The sequence below is a fragment of the Coregonus lavaretus genome, assembly GCF_964263955.1.
Source record: "Coregonus lavaretus genome assembly, chromosome: 1".
Classification (NCBI taxonomy): Eukaryota; Metazoa; Chordata; class Actinopteri; order Salmoniformes; family Salmonidae; genus Coregonus; species Coregonus lavaretus.
Genome location: NC_139988.1, coordinates 21,888,953 through 21,905,633, shown reverse-complemented (window position 1 = coordinate 21,905,633; position 16,681 = coordinate 21,888,953). Strand labels below are relative to the sequence as shown.

General features: G+C 44.8%; 1 protein-coding gene across 2 annotated transcripts in view; it reads left to right on the top strand.

Annotated features, from left to right (window-relative positions):
* baiap2b (BAR/IMD domain containing adaptor protein 2b) overlaps positions 1–16,681 on the top strand; it is a 154,699-nt gene that overhangs the window by 111,863 nt on the left and 26,155 nt on the right. For both annotated transcript variants that reach the window (XM_084161352.1, XM_084161353.1), the window contains exons 7-9: positions 2,919–3,071; positions 6,984–7,220; positions 15,091–15,361. In XM_084161352.1, coding sequence (XP_084017478.1) covers positions 2,919–3,071; positions 6,984–7,220; positions 15,091–15,361 — 661 coding nt within the window. The remainder of the gene's footprint in view (positions 1–2,918; positions 3,072–6,983; positions 7,221–15,090; positions 15,362–16,681) is intronic.

Genomic DNA, 16,681 nt, shown 5'->3' with positions numbered 1-16,681 from the left:
ATTATGCCCATAGAAACGCATTGGACTTATTCTGGACATATTTTGGCGAGAGTGAGCCCTCTCACATTGCCTCTTCCTCTCTGCTGAAACTCTCTCACCGGAGTGAGCGAAACAGAGCCCCTCTGTCTTACTATATGTAGCCCATGTATCTGATTCTGTCTGGACAGAAAGAGTATGACATGCCATGCTCTTTTGGTCAAGACAGCATCAGATACATGGCCAGTATGTGTAGGCCATGAATCTGATGCTGTCTTGACCAAAAGAGCATGGCATGTCATACTATTTCTGTCCAGACAGAATCAGATACATGGGCTACATATAGTAAGACAGAGGGGCGCTGTTTCGCTCACTCGGATGCTTTATCTAAGATTGATGTGTCTTTCTGTCGGCGCGCGTCTCGGTCAAATAAATGATCAATATTTCAGTATTTTATTTGGACAGGCAAGGAGGTACGGTAGGGCGGGCCAGGCCCCCTAAGGCCCGCCCATAACACCAGCCCTGTGCCGAAGTACAGTGCATTCCAATGAATACATGCTTTTTCTGGACAGAATGTACTTCCCTATTAACACATGGGCGTATCTGAAACAAATCTGTAAAAATTATTTGATGAAGCTTTTGAATCTGGCCTTATACATAACAGAAAGATATGTCAAATCAGGTAATGCCAAATTTAAGTCTGAATTAAGTACGCTTTCAAGTGATTGAAATGTATCTTACAGGTAAAATTCAGGAAGGAAGATCATCAGGAAATGAGTGTGTATTTAATCTTTCTTAGAACAGAAGATATGTTCCTGAGAGTCTTAGCTTTCAGGAATGGGGTCATAATTGCTAATAGCCCAAACTGTTCCAAGGCTGGAGCCAAATTCATAGCAAATATATCACAATTACATTCAATTCCTTTTCCCCAGTCATTCTGTGCTGTTTTGTCAAAGTCCCTTCTAATGAGTCATGTGCAACTTGTGAACGTTGTAGAGGGGAAAAGAAGGCACATATATGTTCCTGAGAGTCTTAGCTTCCATTTGGGGGTCATAAATAATAGCCCAAACCGTTCACATGCTAGAGCCAAATTCATAGGTAGAAAAACAAATTCAACATGCCACACTGGCTTTATAAACCGCTGGGTGCAGAGTCAAACAACCTGCCCACCCGTTCCGAGGCGTCTGCATGGTCATAAAGCACACCGGCGCCAGTTTCTTTTTTTTTACAGATTGCAATTTCACAATTCTTCGACCATCAAAAGGTTCGGGGCTGGGTCAAAGTCATTCGGGGCTGCAGCTCCGGAAGCCCTTCCCTAACGACGCCGATGGAAAGAACCCCAGTTATTTGAAAATAACATTATCCTCCTTGTCGTTCCATCAACCTGAACTGAAAGTTAATTAAGCTCCTGAAGGGTTTTTCCTTTCTCTGTTCTTTGTAATCAGTCTACATATACACAGGTGAGAGAGAAGAGAGAACGGCTGGGCATCTGTGTGTTAGTCTCCTCTTCTTAATTATCTCTGAGTCATTAGGCTCGTTACAGAAAGCAGAGGCCACAGTCACAATGGTAAAGAGGGAGGGAGGGATCCTATTGTGTAACAGTCTCAGAGAAGAAACACTTTGAAGTGGATAGTATCTTCATACAGGTATCATATAGCATCTCTGACTGTGCTTTATCGTTCTGAACTTTATCATTCTGAGGGGCGGAGGGAGAGTGGGAGGGACAGAGAGATGAAGGGGAAATGGAAAGCTCCAGGGTAGCAGTGTGGGGAGTGGTAAATTGGAAGCTGTGAATTTTCAGTAAACACCTGCTCGCATTGCCTAAATGAGTTCTGTAATGAGGCTGAAATTTCCATCTGCGACCCCTGTGTGTGTGTGTGTGTGTGCGCATTTGTGTGTGTGCATGCATGCATTTGTGTGTGTGCGTGTGCATGTGTGTATCTCCCTGATGTGAGCTTAGAGGATCAAGCCTCACAAGTGTTTTTGTGGATTTTAGTCAAGGATTCAACAAGGATTTGTTTGTAGGCCTTTGTCTGGTTGTTGACGACTACTGTTTGGATGAGAGAGTTTTCAGGACGAGTCTTGTTGTACCTCTATGGTGACAAAGGATGAACTCAATTTGTTCTTGTCTTAGGCTGAGCTCTGTGTCATCAACATCATTAGCAACTAATGCTACATTATAAACTGCGTGGTTTGAGCCCTGAATGCTGATTGGCTGAAAGCTGTGGTATAATTACTATTGTAATTACATTGGTAACCAGTTTATAATAGCAATAAGGCACCTCTGGGGTTTGTGGTATACGGCCAATATACCACGGCTAAGGGCTGTATCCAGGCACTCCGCGTTGCGTCATGCGTAAGAACAGCCCTTAGTCGTGGGATATAGGCCATATACCACACCCCCTCGGGCCTTATTGCTTAAATGACTCTGCTTGTATTGGCCATTTTGTTCTAATGAGGCAGGGAATTAGTACTCCATTGTGTACCACTAGGGAGTTAGTGCTCCATTGTGTACCACTCACTGTTTAGCAGTGAATCAGAATGTATAGAATGTTTACATGCTATTCTATGTCAATATTTTCCCCACTGGTTTAGCTGCTGACACCTTATTCTAGTGCCACACAAGGTGACGCGTACTGTACATTTAGTTAGCTAAATTCAATCTATCAACTGCTTGAGTCAGTTTAGGTGTGAAGATTCAAGCAGACACAAATGTTGCTCCTATGTACATACTGTGTCTAGGATATAAGACAATACTAACCTTAACCATTGAGACATAAACACACACACACACACACATACACACACACACACACACACAAAACTGACCTTAGATCAGTGTCAAGAGTCTAGACCTAGGGGCAACTTCATGATACGCTATCCTTATGGTTTCTGCTCATTCCGTCCCCCTGCTCCTCCTCTCTCTCTCTCTCTCTCCTCAGTATGTTGAGACCATCAGCAGCAAGCAGAGCGACCTGGACCAGTACACAGCAGAGGGCTACAAGAATGCACTGTCAGAGGAGAGGAGGAGGTACTGTTTCCTGGTGGACAGACAGTGTGCCGTGGCCAAGAACAACAGCTCCTACCACAGCAAAGTGAGCAAAGTCTGACTTTTCCCTTTTCATCTACAGGTCAACAGTTTCTGTACCTAGGGTTGCAAAATCCTGGAAACTCCCCTGGTTACAATCAGAAGGGATTAGGCAGGGAGGAAGTCCTCCAATCACAATTTCAGGAAAAACTTGGAATTTGGGGAAAGTTAATGACATTTTTCAACCCTACACTATCTAGAAGGTGCTATCTAGAGACTGAGCAGTGGGATGAGATAGGTGGAGAGGTGGAGGAGGAGAAGAAAGGAGAGGAGGGGGTGAGGAGGAGAAGATGGGGGGAGACTGAGCAATGGAAAGAGAGAGGTGGAGAGGGTAGGAAGGGAAGAGGTTGCGCAGTGTCCCACTTCCACAAGTACACTTAGTCCAGACGTGAATCACCAGGGAGAGAGTGTGTGGGGGCTGACTGTCTATAGACAATACTGATGTGCTGACAGAGAAAGAGAAGAAAGAGAGAGAGAGGAAGAGAGAGAGGAATGGAGAGGAAAGAGAGCGAGAGGAAGAGAGAGAGATTGAGATCAAGGGAAGGGGGAAGAGAGCGGAGAGGGAGAGAAAGGAGGGGGAGAGAAAAATAGGTTGGAAGCAATTTCGAAAGACGCAGTGAAAAGGGAAATATGGAGAACGAGAGATTGTATATGAAAAGAGTTTGTAGGGAGGCAAAGACAGAACGATTGAGGGCGTATTGTGTGAGTCACTTAGGAGGAGTGGGCGAGAGAGGACCCACTCTTCAGACAGGTTCTCCCTCCCTCTCCCTCTCTCTGTCTCTCTCTCTTGCTCTCTCTCTCTCTCTCTCTCTCTCTCTCTCTCTCTCTCTCTAGTCCACACTGTAGAACACTCCAACTTAATACGGTATGGTCGTGCCCTCCTTGTATAAGACAGCCATAATGAAGGTGACAGAGCAGGAGCAGGGGAACCGAACCGAACAGGTTGAAGAAGTGTATTGAGATGAAAGATGAAGAGGCAGGCCATCTGCCAGTGGAGTCTATATCATCTCCCCACAGGCCACACTCCCACGCACACGACACGCGGTACATTACCTAGCCGATACTGCCAACTGGGAGCTTAGTCACCTACTGGCACTGCTACCCGGTCCACCAACAGAGAGAGACCAAGGAGGATCACTCTGACTGGTACACAGAAAACAATATGGAAGAAAACATGGATAGACACATTTACAGTTGAAGTCGGAAGTTTACATACACTTAGGTTGGAGTCATTAAAACTAGTTTTTCAACCACTCCACAAATGTCTTGTTAACAAACTATAGTTTTGGCAAGTCGGTTAGGACATCTACTTTGTGCATGATACAAGTAATTTTTCCAACAATACTTTACAGACAGATTATTTCACTTATAACACACTGTATTACAATTCCAGTGGGTCAGAAGTTTGCATACATTAAGTTGACTGTCCCTTTAAACAGCTTGGAACATTTCAGAAAATGATGTCATGGCTTTAGAAGCTTCTGATAGGCTAATTGACATCATTTGAGTCAATTGGAGGTGTACCTGTGGATGTATTTCAAGGCCTACCTTCAAACTCAGTGCCTCATTGCTTGACATCATGGGAAAATCAAAAGAAATCAGCCAAGACCTCAGGAAAAAAAAATGGTAGACCTCCACAAGTCTGGTTCATCCTTGGGAGCAATTTCCAAACACCTGAAGGTACCACATTCATCTGTACAAACAATAGTACGCAAGTATAAACACCATGGGACCACGCAGCCGTCATACCGCTCAGGAAGGAGACGCGTTCTGTCTCCTAGAGATGAACGTACTTTGGTGCGAAAAGTGCAAATCAATCCCAAAACAACAGCAAAGGACCTTGTGAGGATGCTGGAGGAAACAGGTACAAAAGCATCTACATCCACAGTAAAACGAGTCCTATATCGACATAACCTGAAAGGCCGCTCAGCAAGGAAGAAGCCACTGCTCCAAAACCGCCATAAAAAAGCCAGACTACGGTTAGCAACTGCACATGGGGACAAAGATCATACTTTTTGGAGAAATGTCCTCTGTCTGATGAAACAAAAATAGAACTGTTTGGCCATAATGACCATCATTATGTTTGGAGGAAAGGGGGGAACGCTTGCAAGCCGAAGAACACCATTCCAACCGTGAAGCATGGGGGTGGCAGCATCATGCTTTGGGGGTGCTTTGCTGCAGGATGGACTGGTGCACTTCACAAAATAGATGGCATTATAAGGAAGGAAAATTATGTGGATATATTGAAGCAACATCTCAAGACATCAGTCAGGAAGTTAAAGATTGGTCGCAAATGGGTCTTCCAAATGGACAATGACCCCAAGCATACTTCCAAAGTTGTGGCAAAATGGCTTAAGGACAACAAAGTCAAGGTATTGGAGTGGCTATCACAAAGCCCTGACCTCAATCCTATAGAAAATGTGTGGGCAGAACTGAAAAAGCGTGTGCGAGCAAGGAGGCCCCATAGGAGGTGCACAATTGGTCCAGCATCGTCCGGGTTTGGCCAGTGTAGGCCGTCATTGGAAATAAGAATTTGTTCTTAACTGACTTGCCTAGTTAAATAAAGGTAAAATTAAAAATTAAAAATTAAAAAACCTGACTCAGTTACATCAGCTCTGTCAGGAGGAATGGGCCAAAATTCACCCAACTTATTGTGGGAAGCTTGTGGAAGGCTACCCAAAACGTTTGACCCAAGTTAAATAATTTAAAGGCAATGCTACCAAATACTAATTGAGTGTATGTAAACTTCTGACCCACTGGGAATGTGATGAAAGAAATAAAAGCTGAAATAAATCATTCTCTCTACTATTATTCTGACATTTCACATTCTTAAAATAAAGTGGTGATCCTAACAGACCTAAGACAGGGAATTTTTACTAGGATTAAATGTCAGGAATTGTGAAAAACTGAGTTTAAATGTATTTGGGTAAGGTGTATGTGAACTTCCGACATCAACTGTATGTATGCTATGGACAGAGACAAATAGTAACAAAGATTGAGGGATATGTCACTTCGATAAATACTGTCTGACAGTCAAACAAACTTCATTGGTATTTGGTATGAATGGGCACACTCAAGGTGCTATTTAGAACCTAAATGTGTTCTTCTGCTGTCCTCATAGGAGAACCCTTTTTATTAACCCTTTTTACTAAGAGTGAAGTTTATGGAGAAACCTGGCAACCCTGCTGAATATTATAGCCTGTGTTACACTCAGAAAGCTTTAATGAGTGGAGGTGGGGGTAAAACTGATCAGCAGTAAGCTAAAGCAGGAAACCCAGAGCTGGGGAGAGAGCTGGAGGAAAGGCCTGGAGGCTACAGATGGTGTCGCAGGCGGCCGCCCCCCTGCCTTGAGTGTTATAATCCTGGGAGGCTGCTGGTGGACAGCTTTGCGATGAAACGGCTGCTAGACTGGTAATGAGGCTGCTTCAGCTCCCCGGTCAACAGATACTGTAGAAGAGCTGTCAGAGCTGAGAGAGAAGGAAGTCTTGGTTTGGTGATATGGCAGATATGACAGAGGGTGTTAAAAAAAGGGTGTGAGGTGAAGCACTCTCTCTCTCTCTCGCTCTCTCTCTCTCTCTCTCTCTCTCTCTCTCTCTCTCTCTCTCTCTCTCTCTCTCTCTCTCTCTCTCTCTCTCTCTCTCTCTCTCTCTCCATCCCTCTCTCTGGGATGTGATAATGTAGTTATGTTCTCAAGCAGTGAAAAAAATATTTGTTAAACAGTTTCTCCTGAACTTTATAACCCTATAGTCTTCTGAAAAATCTCCTTAGATATACACATACCTCACATCACTTACCTTTTGAGCGGGTTCAAAGGAACACCTTGTTAATCAATCCTCTTCTCTCACCAGAACATCTCAATATTCACCTATCTCACCCCTACACAATGTCTCACCTTTCTTTATTTACCTCTCTTCTCCAGGGTAAGGACCTTCTAGCCCAGAAGATCCCAGCATGGCAGCAGGCGTGTGCGGACCCTACCAAGCTGCCTGACCGTGCCTTGCTCCTGGCCCAGCAGATGACCTCTGCAGGGGGTACCCTGGGGTCCAGCTCCCACACCCACCACAGCTCCAAGGGCAACCTGCTCATCTCTGACCCTATCCCCGGGGCCAAGCCTCTGCCTGTACCCCCAGAGCTGGCTGCACTCATGGCCCAACAGGTGGGTCACTGTTACTATGATGTTACTGTGCTATTATGTGCTATGGTATTACACATCTATTACTAGAGTATGACCCAATGGTGAGCTACAGATGTAGGATCTTAATTTGATCACTCTTTTGTTGCTGAGAATTTTCCTGCACAGCAGGAAATGCTAACTTGTAGTGTATTCAAGGTTTAAAAAGGCTTCTAAAGTTTGTAATTTGATTTGATTTGCACTCATAGAAATTGTAGCAACCCCTACAAAAAAATTTACATGAATTATACTTCACATAATAATTCACATTTCCTGTTGCTGCAGGATAATTTTCCTGCTGTAGCAAACTGGCTGAAATTAAGATCCTACATCTATAGAGCTGCTATGGTTTTTCAGCCCTATTGGTGTGGAGAAACATTCAGTGAATCTATTGTTGCTTATCATCACTAATTGTGTTTTTGATTATGAAGCTTTGAAGAGCTGTGTGTGAGTGCCTGCGTGCTTGAGTGCTTGTGTACAAACCTCTGTATCAGTGTGTTGCATCAGTGTTTGAGTGGGTATTCTTGAGTCTTGAAGCACACAGCAGGTTTATGGGCTGAGGCTCCAATCAACGAACCTTAATTAAATTAACACCACCAGCTTGTCGTCAGCCAGGTTGTTCAAGATTGACGTCGAAATTGGACTTCTATCCATGTCCTGAGGATGCCTTCAAAACTGATGGCGCCGGAGGGGATGGCTGCCGTTTTATGGACTCCTAACCAACCGTGCTATTTTGTGTGTTTTTTCGGAATGTTTGTAAGTTATTTTGTACATAATGTTGCTGCTACCGTCTCTTATGACCGAAAATAGCTTCTGGACATCAGAACAGCGATTACTCACCTTGAACTGGACGAATAAGTTTTATTTTATGAGTCGGACGAGAGGGATTTGTTCCAGACACCCGACAGGGCCCTCATCCCCGTCATTCGCAGTAGAAAGAAAAGGAGATATTGCGTAAGGAGATCGGGGTGCTTGGTAAGGAGCCGGCGACGAGTGGCTAATCTGCCTTTGCCATCGATACTATTGGCCAATTTACAATCACTTGATAATAATATAGACAAACTACAGGCACGAATATCCTACTAACGGGACATTAAAAACTGTAATATCTTATGTTTCACCGAGTCGTGGCTGAACGATGACATGAATAACATACAGCTGGCGGGTTATACACTGTATCTGCAGGATAGAACAGCAGCCTCTGGTAAGATAAGGGGTGGCGGTCTATGTATATTTGTAAACAACAGCTGGTGCACGATATCTAAGGAAGTCTTGAGTTTTTGCTCACCTGAGGTAGAGTATCTCATGATAAGCTGTAGACCACACTATCTACCAAGAGAGTTTTCATCTATATTCTTCATAGCTGTCTATTTACCACCACAAACCGATGCTGGCACTAAGACCGCACTCAATGAACAGTATACGGCCATAAGCAAACAGGAAAATGCTCATCCAGAGGCGGCACTCCTAGTGGCCGGGGACTTTAATACAGGGAAACTTAAATCCGTTTGACCTAATTTCTACCAGCATGTTAAATGTGCAGCCAGAGGGAAAAAAACTCTAGACCACCTTTACTCCACACACAGAGATGTGTACAAAGCTCTCCCTCGCCCTCCATTTGGAAAATCTGACCATAATTCTATCCTCCTGATACCTGCTTACAAGCAAAAACTAAAGCAGGAAGCACCAGTGACTCGGTCAATAAAAAATTGGTCAGATGAAGCAGATGCTAAGCTACAGGACTGTTTTGCTAGCACAGATTGGAATATGTTCCGAGATTCTTCCGATGGCATTGAGGAGTACACCACATTAGTCTCTGGCTTCATCAATAAGTGCATCAATGACATTGTCCCCACAGTGACTGTACATACATACCCCAACCAGAAGCCATGGATTACAGGCAACATCCGCACTGAGCTAAAGGGTAGAGCTGCCGCTTTCAAGGAGCGGGACTCTAACTCGGAAGCTTAAAATAAATCCTGCTATAACCTCTGACGAACCATCAAAAAGGCAAAGCGTCAATACAGGACTAAGATCGAATCGTACTACACCGGCTCCGACGCTCGTCGGATGTGGCAGGGCTCGCAAACTATTACAGACTACAAAGGAAAGCACAGCCGCGAGCTGGCCAGTGACACGAGCCTACCAGACGAGCTAAATTACTTCTATGCTCGCTTCGAGGCAAGTAACACTGAAACATGCATGAGAGCATCAACTGTTCCGGATGACTGTGTGATCACGCTCTCCATAGCCGATGTGAGTAAGACCTTTAATCAGGTCAACATTCACAAGGCTGCAGGGCCAGACGGAAAACCAGGACGTGTACTCCGAGCATGTGCTGACCAACTGGCAAGTGTCTTCACTGACATTTTCAACCTCTCCCTGTCTGAGTCTGTAATACCAACATATTTCAAGCAGACCACCATAGTCCCTGTGCCCAAGAACACTAAGGTACCCTGCCTAAATGACTACCGACCTGTAGCACTCACGTCTGTAGCCATGAAGTGCTTTGAAAGGCTGGTCATGGCTCACATCAACACCATTATCCCAGAAACCCTAGACCCACTCCAATTTGCATTTCGCCCCAACAGATCCACAGATGATGCAATCTCTATTGCGCTCCACATTGCCCTTTCACACCTGGACAAAAGGAACACCTATGTGAGAATGTTATTCATTGACTACAGCTCAGCGTTCAACACCATAGTGCCCTCAAAGCTCATCACTAAGCTAAGGACCCTGGGACTAAACACCTCCCTCTGCAACTGGATCCTGGACTTCCTGACGGGCCGCCCCCAGGTGGTAAGGGTAGGTAACAACACATCCGCCACGCTGATCCTCAACACGGATGCCCCTCAGGGGTGCGTGCTCAGTCCCCTCCTGTACTCCCTATTCACTCATGACTGCATGGCCAGGCACGACTCCAACACCATCATTAAGTTTGCCGATGACACAACAGTGGTAGGCCTGATCACCGACAACGACAAGACAGCCTATAGGGAGGAGGTCAGAGACCTGGCCATGTGGTGCCAGGACAACAACCTCTCCTTCAACGTGATCAAGACAAAGGAGATGATTGTAGACTACAGTAAAAAGAAGAGGACCGAGCACGCCCCCATTCTCATCGACAGGGCTGTAGTGGAGCAGGTTGAGAGCTTCAAGTACCTTGGTGTCCACATCACCAACAAAGTAACATGGTTCAAGCACACCAAGACAGTCGTGAAGAGGGCACGACAAAACCTATTCCCCCTAAGGAGACTGAAAAGATTTGGCATGGGTCCTCAGATCCTCAAAAGGTTCTACAGCTACACCATCGAGAGCATCCTGACTGGTTGCATCACTGCCTGGTATGGCAACTGCTCGGCCTCCGACCACAAGGCACTACAGAGGGTAGTGCGTACGGCCCAGTACATCACTGGGGCCAAGCTTCCTGCCATCCAGGTCCTCTATACCAGGCGGTGTCAGAGGAGGGCCCTATAAATTGTCAAAGACTCCAGCCACCCTAGTCATAGACTGTTCTCTCTGCTACCGCACGGCAAGCGGTACCGGAGCGCCAAGTCTAGGTCCAAGAGGCTTCTAAACAGCTTCTACCCCCAAGCCATAAGACTCCTGAACATCTAATCAAATGGCTACCCAGACTATTTACATTGCCCCCCCACCCCTCTTTTACGCTGCTGCTACTCTTTTTTTTATTATCTATGCATAGTCACTTTAATAACTCTACCTACATGTACATATTACCCCAATCACCTCGACTAACCGGTGCACCCGCACATTGACTCGGTACCGGTACCCCCTGTATATAGCCTCGCTATTGTTATTTTTACTGGTGCTCTTTAATTATTTTGTACTTTTATTTTGAATTATTTTATATTATATATGTTTGTGATTTTTTTTGGTATTCTTTCTTAAAACTGCATTGTTGGTTAAGGGCTTGTATGTAAGCATTTCACTGTAAGGTCTACACCTGTTGTATTCGGCGCATGTGACAAATACAATTTGATTTGATTTGACTAGGGGCAACAGTGAGCGCTATTACCATCAAATAGGCTAGGGTGTTGTGGATGGACGTAGTCCAATGACTTTGGATCAGAATGTTGCTTGTTTGATCCCAGTCGTGGACACTGGTTTTTTATTTTTTATTTTAACCCTATCCCAAACCTTAACCCTTACCTCAACCCTTTGGAATGAGTGCCTAAACGTAATGTTTTAACCCTATCCCAAACCTTAACCCTTACCTCAACCCTTTGGAATGAGTGCCTAAATGTAATGTTTTAACCCTATCCCAAACCTTAACCCTTACCTCAACCCTTTGAAATGAGTGCCTAAACGTAATGTTTTAACCCTATCCCAAACCTTAACCCTTACCTCAACCCTTTGGAATGAGTGACTAAACTTAGCCCTTAACTTAAAAATTTGATGTTTGGAGAAATGGAAAGATACAGAACAGCAGGAACAACAAAAACACTTCTAAATATGACGTTTGGAGAACGTGGATGAACGTCTAATTCTGCAGTGAGAGCTTGTTGAGTCTGTTAATAATATAATATAATATGCCATTTAGCAGACGCTTTTATCCAAAGCCACTTACAGTCATGCGTGCATACATTTTTGTGTATGGGTGGTCCCGGGGATCGAACCCACTACCTTGGCGTTACAAGCGCTGTGCTCTACCAGCTGAGCTACAGAGGACCACATTGCCTAGCAATGCCCCAGGATGTTGGGATTCCATTACGGAATCTCTCAGAGCCTCTCCTTCAGAACACAGAACCCCTCAGACACACACACACACAAACATTTGCTGATGCAAATAAAGTCGTTAGTGCCGCATGCTAATTAAAACGTCGCCAGTAGGAAGGAACAGAAACAGGTTCCTTGGGGCTGTTGGGCATTGGTTCTTTCACACCCTGCCTCCTCTACACTCTTCTGTGTTGTTATTATTATTATTATTATTATTATTATTATTATTGGTGTGTGTATAGTACAGTAATACACTGCATGACCAAAAGTATGTGGACACCTGCTCGTCGAACATCTCATTCCAAAATCATGGGCATTAATATGGAGTTGGTCCCCCCCTTTGCTGCTATAACAGCCTCCACTCTTCTGGGAAGGCTTTCCACTAGATGTTGGAACATTGCTGCGGGGACTTGCTTCCATTCAGCCACAAGAGCATTATTGAGGTCGGGCACTGATGTTGGGCGATTAGGCCTGGCTCGCAGTCGGCGTTCCAATTCATCCCAAAGGTGTTCGATGGTGTTGAGGTCAGGGCTCTGTGCAGGCCAGTCAAGTTCTTCCACACCAATCTCGACAAACCATTTAATTATGGACCTCGCTATATGCACGGGGCATTGTCATGCTGAAGGGCCTTCCCCAAACTGTTGCCACAAAGTTGGAAGCACAGAATCATCTAGAATGTCATTGTATGCTCTAGCGTTAAGATTTCCCTTCACTGGAACTAAGGAAAACCATGAACCATGAAAAACAGCCCAGACTATTACTCATCCACCAAACTTTACAGTTGGCACTATGCATTGGCGTGGGTAGCGTTCTCCTGGCATCCGCCAAACCCAGATTCGTCAGTCTGATTGCCAGATGGTGAAGCATGATTCATCACTCCAGAGAACGCGTTTCCACTGCTCCAGAGTCCAATGGCGGCGAGCTTTACACCACTCCAGCCATCGCTTGGCATTGCGCATGGTGATCTTAGGCTTGTGTGTGGCTGCTCGGCCATGGAAACCCATTCCATGAAACTCCCGACGAATAGTTATTGTGCTGACGTTGCTTCCAGAGGCAGTTTGGAACTCGGTAGTAAGTGTTGCAACCGAGGACAGACAATTTTTATGCGCTTCAGCACTCGGATGTCCCGTTCTGTGAGCTTGTGTGGCCTAACACTTCACGGCTGAGCCGTTGTTGCTCCTAGATGTTTCCACTTCACAATAACAGCTTACAGTTGAACGGGGCAGCTCTAGCAGGGCAGATATTTGACAAACTGACTTGTTGGAAAGGTGGCATCCTATGACGGTGCTACGTTGAAGGTCACTGAGCTCTTCAGTAAGGCCATTCTACTGCCAATGTTTGTCTATGAAGATTGCATGGTTGTGTGTTCGATGTTATACACCAGTCAGCAACGGGTGCGGCTGAAATAGCCGAATCCACTCATTTGTAAGGGGTGTCCACATACTTTTGTATATATAGTGTGTGTAGGAGTAAGCCTCTAGGATTCCCATGAAAGAGTTAGCAGCATGGCCTATGATGGTCTCATTAGGGGCCCTAGAATCTAGAGGGAGAAAGAGCAGATGATTCTTACTGTCTAACATTTCTCAAAGAAGAAACACTGGATAGTATATTCACACAGAGATTACCCAGCATCTCTGCATCTCTCTGACTGTCTTTTATCATTCTGTTTTGTGATGATGTGTATTAACATGTATCTTTCAACAACAAACAACTTTGGGTCCAGTCACATTAAAAGAAAGAGTGGCGGTTGGGATTATTTGTGGCTGTGTAGTGGAGCTACTTACTTTGTTCCATTAAAGTGGATTGATCTCTAAGTTAAAGGTAGAGTCAGTGAAATTACGTTGCCACGAGCAGCACTGCAGATATTGTGATGAGCGAGATGCACGACTTCACTCTCACACGGTCACACACAGTATCTGCACTGGTTTGCTTCACGCCTTTACAACGTGGTAGCCACAGGAACAAAACAGCCGAAGTTGAGCCTCACGCTTTAAAGGTCCCGCACAGTCATGCTGATTCCCATGTACAATAGCCTTTTGACCGACCAAAACATCACCCATAATATTTTTCCTGATAAATATGCTCAGAATTTGAGAAAACATACAGTGGCTTGTGAAAGTATTCACCCCTCTTGACATTTTTCCTATTTTGTTGCCTTACAACCTGGAATTAAAATGGATAATTTGATTTACACAACATGCCTAACACTTTGAAGATGCAAAATATTTTTTGGGGTGAAACAAACAAGAAATAAGACAAAAAAAACAGAAAATTTGAGCGTGCATAACTATTCACCCCCCCAAAGTCAATACTTTGTAGAGCCACCTTTTGCAGCAATTACAGCTGCAAGTCTCTTGGGGTATGTCTCTATAAACTATAAGGACTGGGAAAAATCCACTTGAACGGCCTTCCAACTGGTAATTACTAGTCTATCATCCTGAGCTCTGACTTCTCCCACAAGCTGAACTCTGACGTCAGTCACCTACTAAGGAAATTACCTCAATAACAGCATTTTCGGCAGTTAAATACAACAACAAAACATTATTTATAAAAAAGCAATCTATTAATATGGTTTGTGAACACTATAATTTGTTTGCAAACTTATTGCCCATTAGCCAATCGGTGTTTCTCAACTGGTTCAAAGCACATGAATGCATCCAACTGGTATTTACGACTTCACAACTGGTAAATTCCCACCTCCCACTTGGTTACGAACGTAGACTTATACTTTTCTGGGATGTAAGAATGGTGCATAATGAGTATGTGAACTATAGTAGAGTCACATTAAAAGGCAAAAATGTTCTGGTCGGGGGAGGTGGGGCGAGCGGGGAGGGGACAATAAGTAGACCAAAGCCAGCTGTTCCCTCTCTTACGTGAGCATGCCAGAGATTATGGAGGAACCGTGAGCATGCCAGAGATTATGGAGGAACCGTGAGCTCACACGGGAAAGCATGCTCAAGCGAAAGAGCGAACGGCCACTTACACAGACAGGAACTTGAAAAAATATGATATGGTAAATAGCTTAAGTAGTTGATCTTAATTTATCCACCATCTTTGCTTAACACATCAACACACGCTTTCCTTCCTTCCTCCCTCCCTCCCTCCTTCCCTTCAGCGTCTAATGGGACCAGGAGGAGTGGACGGAGGGATGCCCATTATGAACGGAACGGCAGGGGCGCACGGAGGAGCAGGAGGGGGAGGAGGGGAGGACTACCAACACTGGATGGAGGGGAAGATGGCCCAAGCTCAAGCCCAGGCCCTACAGGCGGCTAAGGCCTCCACCCAGCCCCAGCACCACTCCCAGCCCCACAGACAGGGCAGCGAGGTCTACTCCAACACCCTACCCGTACGCAAGAACGCCCCCGCCAAGAGCAACACCACCATAGGTAAGGAGGACCAGGATAGTGGGGGCCATAAACATCTTGAGAGGCCCTCAAAGTTGGGCACCAGAATCACATATACAGTAGCTACACTATAACAAATTGATATTTTTTTTCTTGCTAAAATCTTACAGTTAGCTACTGCAATTCAATATTACAGTATAGTACTATAAAGACCAATTCATTGTGGGGGCTTAATGGCATTCCGCCATATAGGCAGTCATATTAGAATATTACAGAATACATCACTAGTGTCCTTTATGAATTTAATCTCAGTCATAGAGACCTTGGAGAGAGAACTGCTTGTTTGTGACCTTCAAGAATGAGATACAGTGGGGGAAAAAAGTATTTAGTCAGCCACCAATTGTGCAAGTTCTCCCACTTAAAAAGATGAGAGAGCCCTGTAATTTTCATCATAGGTACACGTCAACTATAACAGACAAAATGAGGAAAAAAATTCCAGAAAATCACATTGTAGGATTTTTAATGAATTTATTTGCAAATTATGGTGGAAAATAAGTATTTGGTCAATAACAAAAGTTTCTCAATACTTTGTTATATACCCTTTGTTGGGAATGACACAGGTCAAACGTTTTCTGTAAGTCTTCACAAGGTTTTCACACACTGTTGCTGGTATTTTGGCCCATTCCTCCATGCAGATCTCCTCTAGAGCAGTGATGTTTTGGGGCTGTCGCTGGGCAACACGGACTTCCAACTCCCTCCAAAGATTTTCTATGGGGTTGAGATCTGGAGACTGGCTAGGCCACTCCAGGACCTTGAAATGCTTCTTACGAAGCCACTCCTTCGTTGCCCGGGCGGTGTGTTTGGGATCATTGTCATGCTGAAAGACCAAGCCACGTTTCATCTTCAATGCCCTTGCTGATGGAAGGAGGTTTTCACTCAAAATCTCACGATACATGGCCCCATTCATTCTTTCCTTTACACGGATCAGTCGTCCTGGTCCCTTTGCAGAAAAACAGCCCCAAAGCATGATGTTTCCACCCCCATGCTTCACAGTAGGTATGGTGTTCTTTGGATGCAACTCAGCATTCTTTGTCCTCCAAACACGACGAGTTGAGTTTTTACCAAAAAGTTATATTTTGGTTTCATCTGACCATATGACATTCTACCAATCCTCTTCTGGATCATCCAAATGCACTCTAGCAAACTTCAGACGGGCCTGGACATGTACTGGCTTAAGCAGGGGGACACGTCTGGCACTGCAGGATTTGAGTCCCTGGCGGCGTAGTGTGTTACTGATGGTAGACTTTGTTACTTTGGTCCCAGCTCTCTGCAGGTCATTCACTAGGTCCCCCTGTGTGGTTC